Raw genomic sequence first — 19,318 nt, forward strand, 5'->3', positions numbered from 1 at the left:
CATGAGGTCCAGCAAAAGTTCCAGTCTCTTAGTATGTAAGAGATAGTTTCATAACATTGCGTTGCCATTTGAATTGCATTTTTCGTGGGCACTGAAGGGAAATCTGCCTCTAGTCGGTGGGAGACAGCTCCTGGACCCAGAGTAAAGGTGGTCACAGAAGAGGCTCGGGCCACCCTACCATCTAGGAGTCCTGAGTCCACTTGTGGGGACAGAGAACAGATACAACAGCAAGTGGCCACGCTTGGAGTTTGCATGTCCCCCGAGAAGGAGGCCTGGCTTGTGGAGAGTCAGGGAGACGAGCCTGAGCTGGAAAAGAGGCAGAGCGGCACAGCAGGCAAGACTGGGTAAGCCTAGCGCTTCCTTCTTTCCCAAGTCCAGCCCTGACCCAGTACCCACCTTTCCCGGAAGGACCTTGCTGCTGTGAGGAAGTTGTGTGTGTGTGTGTGTGTGTGTGTGTGTGTGTGTGTGTGTGTGTGTACAAGTCTGTGTTCTTTGCAGCATCTTTCCAGCACAAATAAATCAGGTACATATACCAGCCTGCAGAGGACTGCGATAGAAAGCTGAGGGTCCCAATACTCTCAGATTTCTGGAGTCCTGGCTTACTGGAATGCTGCCACTGCTGCTGAGGGACCCTTCTCTGTACTGAACTGGAAGGGGTCTCTTGACTCCTGACTGCCCCTGTGGGAAGAAAGCTGCTGTGCCCCATGCACAGCAGTGTGCCCCAGCACGTGCAGAGAGCCTTGCGTGTTATGCACAGAGCCTGTGCTTCCTGTCTGGGCAGTGAGGCTAACACATGCCCTCTACATTCTGCTGTCCCATCTTGCCCCAAATGCCCACCCATGTCCCTTCTGTGAGGGCTTTGTACACTAAAGGCCCCATAACTCCTTTGAGAGAAACTGAGATAAAACACAGACAGGGTGGTACCAGTAGTTGCCTCCAGAGGGCAGTGTGGGCTCCGGCCTGGTTTCCAAGCTGCACCAATCTGCAAGAAGGAAGTGCCCAGAACACAAATATCCCTGTCTACTCTGGCACCCATGCCCATCCCAGGTCCGAGTTCCCCCAGCCTTATTAACATCAACAGTCCCTGCTTGGTTCCACTTGCCTGACTGACTGTGTGCTGGGGGGGGATCTGCTTGGTGTCTTCTTGGCTGTTGTCCTTCCGGATCTCACGTAAGGACTACAGATCTCACAGCTTTTCAAGTACCTAAAGGCAGGTGCGGTTGAGGGTAGGTACTCAGGCTGTCCCTGCTGAAAGGGAGGAAGGAAGGGAGGGAGGGAGGGAGGGAGGCAGGGAGGGAGGAAGGGAAGGAACAAAAAAGAGGGAAAGATGGATAAATAGATGAACAGATGGAAAGATGGGCAGGCAGATGGATAGATGGATGGATGGGTGGTGGATGGGCGGATAGGTGGATGGATAGATGAATGGATGGATGGATGGTAAGATAAGTAGGTACGTGAATGGATGGATGTGTGTGTAGATGCGTGGACAAACCAGTAGGTGAGTGGACAGATGAGCAGAAGATCTCTCTGTAAGCTGAAGAGGCATCTATTGATCCTTCCCTTATCCCAGGAAGAATCTGCTGATAACCTCTGGCAGCTCCACGCTGAGTCCTGTGGAATAATCAGAGTGTGAGGGACTTTTATCCTAAACAAGGAGCTCTCTTAGCACTGGGAAAGAAAACACGGAAATTAAAATGAAGGCAACATCAGTGTAATGTCCCTTGGCCTAGGTTTTTGTGGCAGCCCTGGGAGCAAGAAATATTAAGCCCATATGACTTGACTCTAAACCTCTCAAGACTTCACATAAGCTAAACCAAACAGGGAGAAATCATTTTTTTAAGGCCATATATACAATTTTGTGTTTAGAAAAATGTGGTCATGTATGCAAAGGTCAAAAGATATGCCAGAGCCTGGCTGAGCTGGAGCAAACAGGCCGGGCTTCTAGAGAAAGTGATCTCAGTGACTCTGGGATGATCTCAGTGACCCTGGTGACCCCTGTGACCCAGTGCTCTCATTCAGAGTGACAACAGGCAAAGGCCTCAAGCCTAGCTTTGCTGTGTGATCCTTGGTAAACTCCGTTGTTACTTCTGAGCCTCAGTTTCCACATCTGGGAATAACCCCTGTCTCACGAGCCTGTTGCGCAGGGGTGGAACAGCCCTGCCACAAAGGCTGAGACACAGGGGGCATGTTAGTGAGCAGGAAGCATCCCGTGACCATGCCTTTCTGGGTAAGATGAAGTACAGTAGGTAACGTCCCCATAGGCTCGTGGGATAACTGCTCTGCCCCTAGCTGGGGTTCTTGAAACTGTAAATGCCCGGGCCTAGCTGGAGGAAGTAAGTCACTGGGTGCATGTCCTTGAGGCTGTGTCTTGTCCCAGGACTTCCTGTCTATGTCTCTTTTCTCCCCCTCTCCTTCATGCCCAGTTCCTGTCCACCATGAGGTGAAGAAGTTCAGCCACACACTCCCGCTGCCATGATGTCTTGCCTAAGTGCACAGAGCCAAGCAAGCAAGATTGACCCCACCCCTTTGCCCCCCAATAAAACCAACGTGAGCTAAAATAAGTCATTTTTTTCCTTTAAGTTGTTCTGTTAATGACCACAGAAGGTTAGTACCAGAAAGAGCTGGTGCTGAGAGCAACCTTGGCCAGTGGTTCTTGAGCCTCTAGAACTGCTTTGCAGGAAGAGATGGGAAGAGTTTGAAGAAGTGACCCGAATGTCCCAAGCCACTGTAAGCAGAGTGTCACAGGGAGTCCTGGGGGGAGCTTAGAATTCAGGCAGGAGCACAGAAGGTGACTATCTGTGACAAGAACTCTGTCAGGAACTGGACTCAAAGCTGGCTATGTTACAGTGAGAAAGACCTTGTCTGCATTTTCAAGTCCTGAGGTGGAGCTGCGTTCAAAAGCAGTGGACTGGTTCATTTGGTAGGGGGAAATCCAAGACAGTTAGCATCAGGATGTGGTACAGATATTGGTGGCTGGTTTTAGCCAGGTTTACAGTAACAACTGGAGGCAAAGAGCAGACTGGAAAGATCTTGATTTTGTTTGTTGTTGTTTGTTCTTTTGAGACAGGGTTTCTGTGTGGCCTTGGCTGTCCTGAACTTGCTTTGTAGACCAGCCTGACCTCAAACTCAAAACAATTCGCCTGTCTCTGCCTCCTGAGTTCTAGGATTAAAGGCATGAGCTACCATGCCTGGCTGACTGGAAAGATTATTAAAATATGCAATCTAGTCTGAAAATGGGGACATTTAAAGTCCAGACAAGGAAGGGGTACTGGTTAAGAAGATTCGAGCCATTAAAGGAAAAACAAGTTTGGAGTTTTTAAGATTAACTTATTTTTTGAAATTATAATTACTTTTTCTCCCCTCCCCTTCATCCCTCCAACCCCTCTCATGCACCCCACCTTGTTCTCTCTCAAATTCACGGCCTCTTTTTCTTTGTCACACACACACACACACACACACACACACACACACACACACACACACTCCTAAACAGATAAATACAATCTGCCTAGTCCATATAATGTAACCCGTACATACAAGATCTCAGGGCTGACTCTTGATATTGGGGAAGACCATTTCTCTCACACTCAACATTCCCTAGTTGCCCACAGCTCTTTGTCTGAGGTTAAGGCCCCATAAGCCTTTCCCTTTCTGTGTTAGCATATCCAATGGTGTCATCCTTGTTCAGGTCATTTTAAGCAGCCATACTGATGAGACTTCGTGGGTATAGGTACTCTGAGGGCCACATCTGGGTCCTATTCCTTATTTTCTCTTTCAAGAGGTCCATGCTGATATGATGACTCCCAGCCCCCCCCCCCCCCCCCACACACACACACCTTGCAGCCTGGACCACACCCCTCATCCTCTACATAGATGCCTGTGGCTTTCCGGGTCTCCTTCAAGAGGAAGTGATCACAGGCATGTGCCTGCCACTCATCCAAGGAAGTCCTGCAAGGAAGTCTGGAAGCTCCTTCCTGTGTGTCAGCAGCCAAGTACGTGGGCTGGATGGCTTTTGCCAGCTTTTTTTTTTTTAATTGTTACACACACACACACACACACACACACACACACACACACACTCCCAGGGGCTTTCTGAGGCCGGGATGGTTTATGCACGCTTCCTTCTCCCTCCTTCCACAATCCAGGGACTCCTCCTGGGCCATCAAGCCAGTATTTACTATACTGTTAAGCAAATACAGCTCCCACCTCAAAGGGAGAAAGAGAAAGTACAGTCTGAACCAAGGTTGAGTGGTCACAGCCCCAGGACACTGAATCACTTTGCCCCAGCTGACATGTTCCTTTTGGGTATATGAACTTTCATAGTCACAGAACAAAGGAAAAACCATACATCAAGGCACCTAGAACTCCTCCTGATTGGGGGTATATGGACGGCAGGTTACAGCAAAGGAGGGGAAGGGCACTGAATGACACCATAGGCTTTAAATGTCATCAGATAGCATTCTCAGCTTGGGACCTGGTGGAAACCAGAGGTTCTTTTAAAGTTAACACACCCTAAGCTTTACCTGATGGTTACAAAAGCGCTATTTTAGACTCAAAGGTGGCTGATAAATAGATACTAAAGTTACAGACGGAACAAAGTCCGTCTGTGGGGGGTAGCTCAGTGGCAGAGTGCGCTAGCCTGGGGGTCTAATTTCATTTCTGTTGCTGTGACAGCAGGCAACTTAGAGGAGGAAAGGGTGGGTCTACTTAAGGTACAATTCCAGGTTACAGTCCATCATCAAGGCAGGAGCTCAACGCCGCCATGGCATCACAGCCACCGCCAAGAGCAGAGAGAAGTGGATGGCCAGTGCTGGCCGCTTGCTTGCTGCTTATGTTCCTCACACTCTCTTCACCCTTGTGCAGTCCGGGGCCCAGTTCATGAAGAGGTGGCTGCCCGAATTCAAGGTGGCTCTCCCCCCAGTTAACAGGAGAGTCCCCCAGAGCTAGGCCAACCTGACTCAGACAACTCCTTCACTGAGGCGCTTTCTCTCCGGTGCTTCCAGGCTGTTTGTCAAGTTGGTAGTTAAAAGCAGCGTGCATTATTAGGTCCTGAGCTTGATCCCCAGCACCGTGAAAGAAAGGAAGAAAGTGAAAGGGAGATGGAGGGAAGGATGGAAGGGAAAGGCGAAGGGAGGGAAGGGAGGGACCTTGGGCCAAATAGACACCTGCCTTTGCAGAGCCGAGTATGTTCTGGCAGAGATGGGGTGGGAAAGAAGATAGCAGATGTGAGGTCTGAGTAATTTCTGAGGGGTTTCAGGGGATGATCGAAGCTGTGGGCAAAGAAAGGACGCCATGTGGTGAAAGGGAAGCACACGTCTGAAGAAGGTGGTCAGAGTGGACATCGAGGGTGGTGTGGGAAGGAAGGCGGGGCCCCTGGCAGTACAGGAAGGCAGGAGAAGATGTGGGGTGCCTCCTCAGTGTGAGAACCATTTCAGCTCTCTGAGTGGTCCTCATGTCTCCCAGCCCACCCTGACACTGACGCTAGTCTATGCACCTCACAAAGGGGCCCCTCAAAAGCATTTATGGGGTTTTTTAGACCAGTCCTACACAACAGAATGGCACTTGAACCTGCTTCCTACCCTTCCTTCCAAAAAAACTTCCTACTCATCCTTCAAGACCCAAATACGCAGGGGAAATGTTGGCTGTCCCCATCTTTAGTGACCTTGACCAACTCATGTACCTCACTCAAATTTATTTTACAGTCCCAGTGCCTTCCCCGGACCTGAAATTCTCAATGAGGTCTGACCCTCCTCCGGAATTGGGGATACCCAAAGTCTCTTCTGGGAGAGTCCTAGCTAATGGTAGCGGAACAGACATGATCTGTTGTCCTTTCAATGCCCCTTGTCAGGTGGCATTACATTTGTGAGGGAAGAGGGACAACAAATTAAGTTTGTTTCAACTTAACCTTATTTCAGCAGGAATGAGAGCAGTCAACTCCTGTTAGCTCAAGAGGAGGGAGAAAAAAAACCAGTCTTGTTGGAAATGGGGGGGCGGGGGCAGAAGGGCCAGCCCCGGGACCTTGCATGAACGGCAGTGCCTGGCCTCCCTTCCTGTCCACAGCTCCACCCGTCCTTGCTCTCAGCCTGCTAGGTGCCCGCAGCAGGATTCCAGCTGGCCCTGTTAGCCTTGAGGTCTCCTTTAGAACCACCAGCCTTACCCAGCCTTCTGCTGAGTCACACCATCCAGCTGCCCTCCGAGGAAGGACAGCTAAAATCCCCCAGATGCTCAGCTGAGAGGCCTAAGGAGGGTCCCGGCCACGTGCCTTTTCCTGGCGGCTTGTAATTCCTCTAACACTGCTCAGGGAAAGACGTGTCCGTAGACACTGCTGTCTATGTGCATGGTTGATGCGATTTAAAGGAAGAAAGGGCTTCTTTCAGGTAATGGTGAGGAAGCTTCGGTGACAGGCCTCAGATCATGGTAGCAGGAGGGCATGGAAGGGGCTGCTTATACCACAGGGAAACAGGAAAGCAGGGAACGTGACCGGAAACACAGGTCACCTTCAAAGGCCTTCAAAGGCCCACCCTTATTGAGCCACTTGTGCCAACTTGGCCCTCCTCCTAGAGGCCCCACAGCCTCAAGAAACAGCGCCACCCCGTGGGGAACACGCTTGTAAAACTTGAGCCTGTGGGGGCTGGCTCAGATCCAAACCTAAACAGCTGCCAGCCAGACTCCTCCCTCCCTGCCTTGACCTCAAGTGCCCCGGAAGTAATCTGTGGTTTCCTTTGCTTGTCTCCAGCCCTTCTGAGTCCCTTGCTACCTTCATCCCTTGTTTACCCATGAAGGCTGCTTCGAGGACCCACATAGCATCCCCTGCTGCAGACCAAAGGCCACCAGAGGAAACACCTTGGTTTTTGCACACTGGTGGGCCCTGTGGTATCCCAGTGGGACCCTCGGACAGGTGTAAACTGTGGCTGCAAACTCAGTGAGCAGCACGTTTCTGGAGGAGGGAGCGGACCCGTCTGTGGCTTCATGGTGGCTTCCTCTGTAAAATGACTATAATGACGCATGTGCCTCAGAAGAAAGTTCCACGGAGGGCCTCCCTAGGCTCTGCACTTGACTTTAACCCCTCCAGCAGTCCCTCGTGTAGATCCTGTTCTACAGATGGGGAAACTGAGGCACAGAGAGCTCAGGAGATACTTAAGTCCTTAGGCTTAAGCCATGACAGAGCCTCAGCAATACTATCTGAACCAGAGCGGTGTGTGCATGCATGCGTGTGTGTTGGGGGGGCTAACTGCACAGATGCTTAGCTCTGCTGGGAAGGGTCAGGGGCTCCATGGCTGGGACATTGCTCCTACTAAAGCTAAACTCAGGAAAGCATCTCTCGGGCCCCCACCCTTCAGTGAGACTCTGTTTTGTTGGGAGTGTCCAGCCCAGCCCCTTGGGGTTCAGAGGTAAATTGTAGCTCTACAATCCTATCCTCCAATCCCTGAGGTTGGCTTAAGTCATGTGACCACTCCTGGCCAATGAGAAGTGAGGAGCTGCGGCTGGCCTGACAGCTGGCCTTTTCTTTCCCTGGCCTTTATCATGCTGGGGTGTGGGCCTTTTCTTTCCCTGGCCTTTATCATGCTGGGGTGTGGACGAGACACCAAAAGTTGTCATTCAAGGCACACAGGGGATGGTCCCTAGCCCTTGGTGTGGCCATGGAGCCGCCCTGTCCCTCAACTCAAGGTTCTTTTTGTTTTCTCTGCTTTGTGCTTGCTGCACCCCAACAATATGCAGCAAAACGCAAAAGGAAAAAAGGGAGGTCTTTGCGCAAGCTCAGATTTTATCCAGGCTGGGCCCAGGGCTTGAAGGAAAACGATGGAGTCAGCAGCCTCACAATGTCCCCGAAACACCCCCACACGCACACCTTGCTATAAGACTCAGAGACCGTATCCCTCTTCCCGAACAAGGCCCCAGGAGGGTAGCTGGACACTCAGGACAGTAATAGCAGCACAATGTCCCAGGCTGAGGAGGCCTGGTTCAGGCTGCCTTCCAAGGATAGGGCAGTGTACAGAGAAGCCCTAGGCTGACCTGAAACCATGGGCAGCCGGTCGGGGAGTGACTGCAGCCTGGAGCAGATATCGGTAGGACCCTGCATGAACAGACCTCACACTAAAAACTGCTTCTTGAGGGGCCGGGGAGAGACAGTGGGGAAGCCATGTTGGCACAGAGGCCAACATGGACGACAGAGCCTCATTCCTCAACATCAGCGATCAAAGCCGTCTTCAGAAAGAAGCTTGGTCAGAGAAAGGCAGGCCCGTTGTTTCCGTCCCTGGGAGAATCTGTTTGCCCGTTCTTTCCCCTGACTGATTAGCAGCCTCTGGGAAAAGGTCAGCCACCTACAGGCACACGGGGTCCTGTAGCTGTCCCCACCTCATCCTGCCTCTGACCCGCCTGAGGGATCAGCTCCTTCCTCAGTGTGACTGTGGACTTCACCTAAGGCCTTCCTGCTGCCCTGCTTAGCCCTATGAACTCTTGACTTGTGTCCTGGAAATTTCTCTTTCCTCTCTGGCTCCCTCTGCGTGCCACACCCATAATGTCCTCCCCATCTGCTTTCTGTTCCTGGTGAGTATCTCCGGCTCTCCCGGCCCTGCAGCTGTACACGTGGCAGCATGGGCCCCCGCAGAGAGCAGGAGATTCAGCAAAGTCATTCATCCCACGGGCATATGCTCTTCAGTCAGTGGGAACCCCCACCACCACCACCCCGCCCCAACAATTGTGTGGCCATGATAGGAGGTGAGCCAAGAACCAGCCCAGGCCCCATGGCAGAGAACCCTGAGGTGATGAACTCTGACAGAATGGACCAAAAGGGGGAAGTAGCCCAACTCAGAGGCCCGAGCCTGGTTCCAGAGCTCACAGGAGCCGGCGCCCATGTTCACCACTTCTCTGAAACTGCTCACATATGCTTTGCGTTTTCTGGAGCAATTGGCCCTCATTTCATGAGTCTGGACATTGTGGGCCCTCAGTAAGTTCTGACGTGGTATTCCGCCGCCATTCCCATGTGTACCTTGTTGGGTCAAAGTCTCCAGGAGGGTAAGAAAGAAGGTTTGGCGTCAGATGTTACAAAGACAATGTGGGCTCCAACAAAAAGGCTAAACAAATTACCCAGCATCCTCCACCCTTCCAGCCAAACAAAAGACTGTCCTTCGCAAAGCCAGAAAGCCACCAGATCTCTTAGACAAAAGTCTTTAGGAATGGGGGAACCGGATGGGCAGGGGCTTTGTGTGGGCTGGGCTGGCACCTGCCTGTTTTGCACCCTTTGCTTCCAAACCTCTTACCTCCTTCAAAAGTACAGGGAGAACTTGCTCTCCTCATGGCGTGTGGCATTCCTACATCTGCCCTGGACCACAGTGCTGCCCCAGTGAGCTGCCTCTAAAAGGCCCACAGCACGAAGGTCAACCCCAGGCTAGGCTTCACACACCTCAACTCTCTTGTGCACAGTGCCATTCTGTTTACCGGTTCTCTGTCTCTCTCTGCTTTCATTTTATTTTGTTCAGATAGTATCTATGTAGCCCTGGCTAGCCTTGAACTCTCTCTATAGACCAGGCTAGCCTTCAACCACAGAGAGTTCCCTGCCTCTGCCAAGTGCTGGGGTTAAAGGCATGTGCCACCATGCCCAGCTCTCTCTGCATTTACAAACACAGATCACTCCACAACCCTGGCTTGGCGGCCCCAGCCCAAGCCCCAACGTGCCTTGTATGTTTGGAAAGTCTCTGTCACCAGAGTCTGAGGGCTCCTTACACCCACTGAGACAGGAACACTGAATGTTCACACTGTCAGGCAATCTCATGGCAACCTCTGAACCGAGGCAGGGAGGACAGACGCAGATATGGTAGTGTGACAGGAGGGGGAGGTGGGGTGTTGGCCTCAGTACCCTTCACTGGCAGCACCTGGAAATGTCTGCGGCTTTGGCCTCAGTGTGCAAATTCTGCAGGTGCCTGGCACAAAGTTCCCAGAGCTTCCGTCAGCCGGCCAGCTGACCACAAATCCTGTCAACACGAAAGACAGCAGACCTGGGCCTTCTCCGTGTTAGAGCGTGTGGCAGCAGGCAAGGGGAGTGGAGGCAGGGATCACTTCAACAGCACAGGCAAGGGACTGTGCCAGTCAACATGGCCACCCCAGACAGCCTATGCTCTGGGAGGCACAATGAGCATTTTCCAGCTGTTTTCTTTGTAAGCATGAGACAGAGGTATGGGACTCTGAGGTCCCTGACACAGGTGAGGGGCTGTGGTTGGTATGTGGTGAATGTCAACTTGGCAGGACACTGAGGCAAGTGTCTGGGCATGCCAGTTGTTTCTAGGCTAGGTCAGTTAAGGGGGGGGTACGCCCCTCACCTGCGGGTGGTGCCATTCCGTGGCCGAGGTCCAGGACTGAATAAAAGGGAGAGAGCAAGCTGGGCAGCAGACTTCCAGGCTGCAGATGTCATGTGACCAGCTGCCTCATGCCCTGCCTGCTACGTTGCCCACACACGGTAGACTGCCCCCTCAAGCCAAAATAAACCCTTTCTTCCTTGAGTTGCTCTTGTCCACGGTAGCTAACACAGTTGGTGTGCCACTTCAAAGTATCCTGCGACCCGGAGCCACGCTACAGACGGAAAGAGCTGGCCCAAGAAAGAACATGGCAGCTGCCAGGCCACATGCCATCTAATCCTGAAGCCCCATCCCCATCCCCATGAGGTAAACCGTTGTCACTTCCATTTTTCAGGAAGTGACGTTGAGTCTCAGAGATGTGGAGATTTGCCTGGATCCCAGCTGACTCTGTGAGACTCCAGGACCCCGCTGTGTTGAGTGACTGGCTAGGGGAAGATTTCTTTGCAGGCAGGGAACACAGGTGAAGCCCTTAGTCAGGCCTTGTTTCAGTGGAGCCCTCGATCTGGGTCCCGGCAGGCCCGGTGCGGCTAGCTTCCAAGGCAGGAGCATCAGGTAGAGCAAAAAAGTACCAGACTAAATTGCCAAGAGAATCCAATATCTTTTATTCACACTGGCCAAGCAGGCAAGGGCAGTCGGGCTGAGGGTGGTTTTAGAGAACCAGCCTTCACAGCACATGGTGGGCCTTGCCTCTGTCACCCTGCCATGGCTCCCTTGGCTGTAAGCACCAGAGATGCCCTCCCAGGGCCAGGCCTGCCCTGGTTCTGCAGAAGCACCAATGGACGGAGGCCGCCTTCCCCTGAGAAGCTCGGGCAGCCTCCAGCGGAAGAGGGAAAGGTTAGAGGGTCATCAGGCCACACACCTGGGAAAGGCGTGGGGGGTGGGGGGTCTCAGTGTCCCTGCTTTTCCACAACCTCCCCCAGGGCCTGTCTTGGCAGCATGGCTCAGAGAGCCCCCCCACCCCGGGTTAACCTGAATGTCACTGGCTTCAGTCCCCAGACCTGCTTTGGGCTGAAACCTGCCACCTCTGTCCTGCCTGACTTGCCCATAAAGTCTGCAAGAGCAATACAGGCGACAGAAGCTCTGAAATGGGAGCCGCCATGTTGGGGGTAGGGGCGGGAGATGGGAGGGGGTAGCACCTTCATAAGCCCAGTGTGACCCTGGGCCTTTGAGGGCTAGGAGGGCCAGAGAGCACCTAGTTCATGGCCTGACCATGGCTAAAGTCCTGGGGAACGGGGGAAAGAACGAGGGCAGGAGGAGTCAAAGGTCAGCGAGGCACTCTTTGGTCATCCCAGGTGTTTTCAAATGCCTGGGTCTCCTCCCAGCCAAGACTATACCTATGTTTGCTTTAATGCTGGGCACTGGGGAAGAAGGAGGAGAATGAAGAAGGTACATCATCCCCACCGCCAGGACCTGTGCCACCATGGAAGCAGTGAAGAAGGGCCCACAGTGCCTAAAAACCCAGTCTAGGGGAGCACCCAGGACATGCTCAAGTCTTTGTCCCGATTCTGGGCTTTTCTAAGGCCTGGGACAAAGTGAGCATTCAGCATTTTGATGAATGCAGAAGTGAACAGGAGCTGGAAAAAGCAGGGAGGGAAAAGGGCAGAGGTGAGGGGAAGCCCAGGGCGAGGAGAAAACCTGAGGATACGGGAAGAATACTTGAGTTTGGAGGGTGGAGGGTGATTCCAGAATGTTTGAGAAGTCCCTAGAATACTGGGAACATTCCAGAGAGCACAATTCCTCAAGCATGATCCATCGACCAAGTAGCATCAACATTACTGAGGAAACAGCTAGAAACGCAGACTCTTGGGCCCGCCCAAAATGGCAAGCCAGAGTCTATCAGAGAATAAAGTCCCCAGGGATGGACAGCACCCAGGACAGTGGGCGAGGACAGCCACTCTAAAGGCTGGCAAAGCTCTGGAAGACCTAAGCCCCAAAGCCCCTGGAAATGAAGCAAAGAGAGGAGGGGACGGAGACAGACTGCAGATCAGGAGGAAGCCAAGCAATGAAGAGCATCAGCCCCGGGCCTCGCCCTATCCAGCAAGCCTCTCCAAGCTGGCCAGCTGTGCAGGTGGCCAGGGAAGCTCAGCTGTCCTCTGCCTTGATGAGGTGGCCGCTGAAGGTGATGTAGGTGTCCACGTCATCGCTGTAGATGGCGTTCTCCCGCTCCCGCTTGAACAGCCGCACCCACACTCGGTCGCCAGGCACCAGCGGGAGCATCACGCTCTGGCTCTGCATGATGCTGCGCTCGCTGGGCTGCGTGTACAGGATCACGGCGGGCTGGTCGTTGTGGACTATGTGCACGTAGGTCTCCTTGTAATTCCAGCTGTGCACGTTGAGGCTGAAGAAGTAGACGCCGCGCAGGGGGGCCACGAAGCGGCCGGTGGCCATGTCGAAGTGGCCGTCCGTGTTCACGAAGACCCTGTCGAAGCGCAGTGGGAGGAAGTCCTCGCTGCTGTGCAAGGCTGTCTTCCGGCCCACCGAGAAGGCCGAGTAGTGTTCCTGGCATGGGCTGCCAGGGCTACCTGCCTGCCCCTTGTCACCCTTGACACCCTGAGCGCCACGGTCACCTCGGGTACCGTTCTTGCCTGGCTTCCCTGGTGCTCCCGAAGGGCCTCTGGCTCCTTTGTCACCTGTGAGGTCATGGAGGGGAGGAGTCAGTTCAGGCACTCAGGCCTATACTAAGCACTCATTTCTGGAAGCCACTGCCTTTGCCCGGGCCCAGAAAAGGAGCTGGTGTTTATTAAGTGCCTACTGCATGCCAGGCGTCACCACGCCAAACATCCCTCTGCAGAAGTAAAACTGTGGCCATTTCCAAGAGCTGGACTGCATTCTGTCCAGCTCAGCCTGGGTCCCATTCCTGGCAAGGAGGGCACGGATGGCAGGTTTCTGGGAAGCTACCCTGCCTAGGCCAGCAGGGAGGTAGAACAAGGTAAGACACACTTATACTTCTAGTTAGAGAAGAAAACTGACTTGGCCATGACCTGGGGTTTTGGGGTGAGGGGTCTTGGGTCCCTAGGGTGTACCCACTTCACAGCTGCTTGTGTGTTCTCACTTGGCAAGACATCCACTCAGCAAAGGCCCAGTCCATCTCCACTGTCCCTGGAAAATGCGACCTTCAACCTAGTCACTCTCCCAGCCCTGGCTCCAGGCTGACTCTGAACACAGACAAGACACCTCCCCATAACAAACACACCCAGGGTGCGCTGAAGGGGCCTACACCTGGTGTGCACTGAAGGGACCTGACACCACCTATTTGCCTGGTGAGGATGTGTACTTTCTCAGGTCCCCTTGACCACGGTGGCAGTGAAGTCAGCGGAGGGTAGAGAGAGAAAGGGACAGACCAAAGGAAAGTGGGGTGGTTGCATCCACAGCTGTGGCCTGGTTCCACAGGTGCCACCTCCTGGCAGAAACAGCTCACTGAGTACAGAGGGCACTCGAAGACCCGCTTTACCCAAGGTGGCTTTGAGGAGGGGACTGCTTTCCTTCTGCACACAAGCTGGCAGATTTAGACAGAGGCCAGCCTGACCCACCAGGCAAAGCGTTTAGACCCAGGGCTTCTTGTGCCACCAAGAACGGTCCACTTCTGACAGCCTATTCAAGGGCAACACAGGCCTTAAGAGGGACAGCCACAGGGAAAGTGCCACCAGGCCCGGGCCACCTCCAGAGTCTAAGCTGTCTGAAGTTGAACTGAGTGAGGCCGGGAAGGTTCCTCGCACCCAGGTGGTTAGAAGGAGTGGGAGTCTCGGGTGTCGGCTGGCTCTCAGAGGGGAGTGTCCTGCTCACATCGAGGTGGCTTCAGGAGAGCCCCTCCACTACGGACACTTAAGTTTCCCTATCTACAGGTAAGAGAAATAAACCGGGGCACGTCCTCACATTGGGTGGGGACATGGAGGAAGGGTGTCAGCAGCGTGGCCACGGCAGCTACAGGTCTCATTGCTGGGATGGAACTAATTTTATTATGCTGGATGCTATATATCAGGGAGCCAGCCTCCACCTCCAGCCATGGAGCTCCCCCAAGACTCTGCCCTTCAACCTTTGACCCTGTGTGCTCCACATGAAACCCATGGGGGCTAGGCTCTCTCTCTGCTCAATCCCTCTGATCCCACTGAGGGAAACCCATATCCTGATGGTGGCTGGAGAGCTTGTGGGCCCACATCTTTCTCCCTTCCCCCCACCCAATGCCATGTCTTTCCACACCCCTGCTGGGAAACCCCTTCCCTGGTAAGCATAGACTTTCCCTTTGCCTTCCCAGGAGCCCTGTATACCTGCCATGCTCGCTCTACCGACTGTGCGTCCCCCACTTCACCCCAACAATCTCTGCCCACACTCTGGATCCTTCATTAACTTGGGGAATCTGTTCTGCCCATCACCTGTTCCTTAGCTCTGAGCTCAGAACAGTCCTTGCACGTCCTAGCTGTTTTGTGTATGCAGACCAAAGGCAGGCAGGGCCTAGGCAAGGCCTGTTCCGCTTTCTCCTGTCCCTCCCTCCCTCCCCACCCCATGCCGATTCTGCCCGCAGCCTGCCCAGTGTGAGACCTTACCCTTCAGGATGGTAATGTTGATGTAGGGCCTGACCTCAGGCATGACATAGGGGAAGGGAGGCAAAGCAGAGGCACGGACGGTGTCAGCAGGGGACAGCGGGTCCTCCGGGTCACAGCATCGCTGACAGCCTTTGGAGGCCACGGATCCCCCAAAGGTGGGCTCCTCTGTGGGGACCCCAAACACAAGAGGAAGCAGCAGCAGGAGGAGTACGGCCCAGAGGGAACCCAGGCTGGCTGTCCCCATGATGACCTGAAAGGAGAGACGGACACATTTGACTCAGTGTATCTGGCATGTCCGTACCCAGTGCTAACAGTCTCCTGTGGGCAGGGCACACTCAGCGTTACCGGAGGAGCAGTACCAGGAACTCCTGCAGCAGGCAAGTTGGGGACCACTTGGAAGCAAGCCTGGGGGTACTAGACTGGCCACTGAGACTCCTGGGAAGCAGGACGACGCCCCTATAGAGACCGTCAGGTGGCACAAACCAGGCTCCCAGACCTCGCCTGGGGCACCAAGGAAGATGCCAGAGGTCCACACCACTAAGATAGAGAGTTCTTCTTTCGCCCTCTCATCTCTAAAGGCTGCTGACCGTGGCTACCACCACGTCTCGCAGGCACCATTGGTGGCAGCAGGAACTAGGGTCCCTGAGACCAAGGCATTGGATCCTGCGGGCCACGTCTGTGCAGAAGCGGAAGCTCCCCTTCTTGAAGAACAAGCTGGAGATGTCCCCTTTGGAACAACACAAGGCTGAGGATGGGCAGCTTTAGCAGGGCTCACCCTGGCACCTCAGCAACCCACCCTTGCTCAGGACCCCCCCTGGTACCCCCCTACACCCTCCAGAGAAAGCTCAGCGTTAAGTCATTGGAAGGTAGTTGTGTCAATCACGACAAACCTACCAATCAGGCACTAAGGTGGTAAATTGAAATTAAGGTGGGGAGGGGGGAGAGAACCAAAAACAACGGGAATTCAGAGGGATCAGAATTGGAAAGGTTCCGTCTTGGGTCTCGAACGTAAAGGGGTCCAAAGTTTCCAGATCAGGGCAGGAAGTAGGCCGGACAGTAGAGAAGGAGCCTCGACGGGTGGGCAGGAAGCCCGCAGCGGGCCTTTGAGGTGGTGACAGGCTCGGGGGCTGGTGCCACCTGATTATCACAGATCAGAAACTGCTATTGAAACCAGACTGGTTTCCACACCTCTGGCGTCTCTTTGTTTATTTCCTTTTCGTTCCTCTTTAACATTTAGCACAATTCAAAAATATTTTTCTGTGGTTAATACAGGCTGAGAAGGTTAAAATGATTACTTCTAGAAAAAGGCTGTGAAAAGGAGCCAGGTGTTAAAGGGACAGACGCTCTGGGCCTTCTCCCCAGGGTTAGTGACAGGAGGCATCTTCAGAGACAGCCCCTTTCTGGGATGATCCTGTCTACACTGCTGGGACTTGCTGGTTCTGCACCACGGGCAAGCAAACCCCTCAGAGACCAACTCCAGGTGGCAGCAATGCCCCTCCCCACCACACCCTTTATTCCGGCCACAGATATGTCCAGCCTTGGAGGGGGCCTCTGAATACTTCACAGGCATATGGCCTAGCGCTGTGGCTGGGCCCCTCTGGTCTTCATGCTCCTTCATTCCCACTTACAAGAGGCCAGCATGTCTTCCTTGCCAGGTTACGAGGACGACTAACCCTCAGGGAACCTGCCTACTTGTCAGAGACTTCAAAGAGTCCATGCCTTCCTCTGCCTGCCAAGACGGCACTGTGGTGTCTGTGGACTGAAAGGCACAGAACTTCCCCTGGAGAGTCAGCATGGTTTGGAGACATTTCTGTTTCCTATTGGTCCGGCCCCTTGGGAGCCAGAGGCTCAGAGACAGAAGGGGGAGGGAGGGGGGCCTAGGGGCAGGAAGCAGGAAACAGGGCTCGCTCCTTGGAAGTGATACTAACCACAGCTGGGATCCCTGGTTGGCTCCTGGGAGCGGCGGCGGGGGGGGGGGGGGGGGGGGGGGGGGGGAGGCAGGGGGAGGCAGGACTAAGTGTGGGGGATCACACCACCCCACAGAGTGGTCTTGAGGGTCCCCACCACCTCTACTAAAAAGCCAGAGCCTCCTGCAGTAGCTGGGTTTACCACTGTCATCTTCCAGAGGGGCAGGGCTGGGTTAAGTGGCTGGGGGAGATGGAGTCCCTTGCTGGGGCAAGGAAAAGGCAGAAGCAGAGCAGGGTGTCTAGAGGTGCAGGGTAGAAGAGGAGAACCTCCAACCGGCTGCCTAGGCCAGAGGGAAAGAGCTAGGCGCTTGCCAGAAAGAGGAGAACAGAGGAATCTCAGACTCGGACCCCGGACCCCAGCCCAGACAGAAGCAGAGGGGCCTTCAGCCACTCACCCTTGTCCTGCAGCCTCAAGTTCAACTCACAGACCCCGGGCGGCCTCTGGCTCCTTAGCCCATGTCTGTGATAATAACTTGTTGCTGGCCCGACCCCCAGGCCTACGACTGAGCTGGGAAGGCGGAGGGATGGAGGGAGGGAGGAGAAAGCATGCTGAGCTGGCTTCCCATTCCCCTCCTCCTGCTCCCGCCCCTCCAGCCTGAGGCTCTGCCTGGGAGATACTGGAGGTTGTTTGGATCTTTAACTTGCTTGGGCATCTGTGGCCCAGGCCCAGCTATGGAACATCGGTTGAGTCAAAATGCCCCGAGAGTTAGAAAGGATCAGGGTCAAGACCTAGAAATACTTGGCCTGGAAATCGGAGGCAGCAGGAGAGGGGGCAGGGCCTCTCCATGACTCAGGAAAAGGGAGGCAGCCTTTGGGAGCCTGCAGCCCAGGTCTAGTCAGAGCCCAAGAGCCATCTGCCAAGAGCTACAGAGACAGAGAGAGTGGCATGAGGGCACTGGTACCCATCCTCCATAGGCATAAATCCTGGTCCTAATACCCAGTAGCCAGCAACGCACTCAGGCACTGCCTCTCCTACCCTTGGTGGTCTAGATCCTGGACCTCCCCATGCCCCACAGGTGCTGGACTAAGGGTGGTTTCATCCTCCACCTGGAATTCTCCCTTCACTGAGTCAACCTCTGGTCTCCTAAAGCCAGCTCCCTCACAGAGGTTACCCCCCGCCCAAGGTTTGGGGGTGGGCAAGAGTGTGTGCCCTGGATCTGGGCAGAGCTCTGCCTCAGTTTCCTCCTGGGCAGACCGGGGAATGTTTTGCCAAGATCACCACCTTGCCTCCTAGCCCTGGTTTTCTGGGGCCGGAGACCCTGTGCAAGTGGTGGCAAACGTCCCTCACTCTCTGCCACCTGTTCATTTCCGTTTTGCTGAGCACCCCGGCCTGAGCTAGGCTTCACCTTTCTCTCCTCATAAGGTATTGAGAACACCCATTGTTTCCCCAGAAGCCTCTCTCCAGCCCGGGGAGAGCAAGCAAGTTAGCAGCTGGAGGACCTTGGCAGTGGCTTTGCCCTCCAGCCCGCCCACCCCTCCTGGGATAGGGTTAGGCCTGGCACTTTCTGGCCCCACTAAACAGCTAATGAAATAGTACACCAGCCCTCATACTTCAGGTCCTTGACAGGGCTGTGTCTGGGTTCAGGCTCCCTGAGTAAGCAGACAGCCCAACAGGAGTGCTAAGCCTGGAAGGAGCCTCGGGGAAGATCTCACCCCATCCCTTAATCAGGGACATCGTGGCCCAGAGAGACCAAGACTTTGGGACAAGGTCGCATAGCAGAGCGGAGTCCAAGTTGGGAGGGCGCCAGCCTCGTCCAGCCTGGTGCTGCCTCCCAAAAATGACTTGGAGTCCTCAGGTCCGGCCAGGAGTACTGGGGGAGCCCAGAAGAAAGCAAACAGAGGGACGATAGCCCATATAGGGACCACCAGCAGGCCCACACTGGCATGGCTTCTGTGTGGCCCTGCCTGAGCAGCATTCCTGGGGCACGGAGCCAGGCCTGCAGAGAGGCTACCCGCTTCAAGCTGCAAGTACCAGAGCAAAGGGCTGAGTCAGCAGCCCTGGGGGTGGGGACAGGACCAGGCGGTCTCAAATCTCTGGAGCAGAAACTACGCTTGCACCCACTTTCAGGGCAAGGCTGTTCACTCCTTAATAGAGCAGGAGGCTCCCCGGCCACTGACCTCAGCCACGAGGATGTCCCAAGCAGAGTCAGGCAGATTTGAGACAGAGGTCTAGCCCTAGAGTAGACAGGCAGATTTGGATTATGGCTCTGTTCCATGTCCTCCTTCTAGCTGTGTGACATTGGGTAAGTTTCCTTACTTCCCTAAGCTGTTTTTTTTTTTTGGGGTGGGGTGGGGTGGGGTGGAGGGGTAGGGTTTCTCTGTATAGCCCTGGCTATCCTGGTGCTCACTCTGTAGATCAGGCTGGCCTCAAACCGCACAGAGATCCACCTGTCTCTGCCTCTGCTTCTGCTTCTGCCTCTGCCTCTGCCTCTGCCTCTGCCTCTGCCTCTGCCTCTGC

At 54.3% G+C, this 19,318-nt stretch overlaps 1 protein-coding gene across 1 annotated transcript; it reads right to left on the reverse strand.

Annotated features, from left to right (window-relative positions):
• Positions 1 to 10,947: 10,947 nt before the first annotated feature.
• On the reverse strand, positions 10,948 to 17,344 carry C1qtnf6 (C1q and TNF related 6). Its single transcript, XM_055603053.1, has 3 exons — positions 17,256 to 17,344; positions 14,894 to 15,143; positions 10,948 to 12,982 (listed from the first exon to the last, which is right to left on the reverse strand). The coding sequence occupies exons 2-3, from the start codon at positions 15,135 to 15,137 to the stop codon at positions 12,435 to 12,437; spliced, it is 792 nt and encodes a 263-aa protein (XP_055459028.1). The 5' UTR covers positions 15,138 to 15,143; positions 17,256 to 17,344; the 3' UTR covers positions 10,948 to 12,434.
• Between the last annotated feature and the right edge of the window lie 1,974 nt (positions 17,345 to 19,318).

The sequence above is a fragment of the Psammomys obesus genome, unplaced genomic scaffold (assembly GCF_907164565.1).
Source record: "Psammomys obesus unplaced genomic scaffold, mPsaObe1.curated_primary_1811, whole genome shotgun sequence".
NCBI classification, from domain to species: domain Eukaryota; kingdom Metazoa; phylum Chordata; class Mammalia; order Rodentia; family Muridae; genus Psammomys; species Psammomys obesus.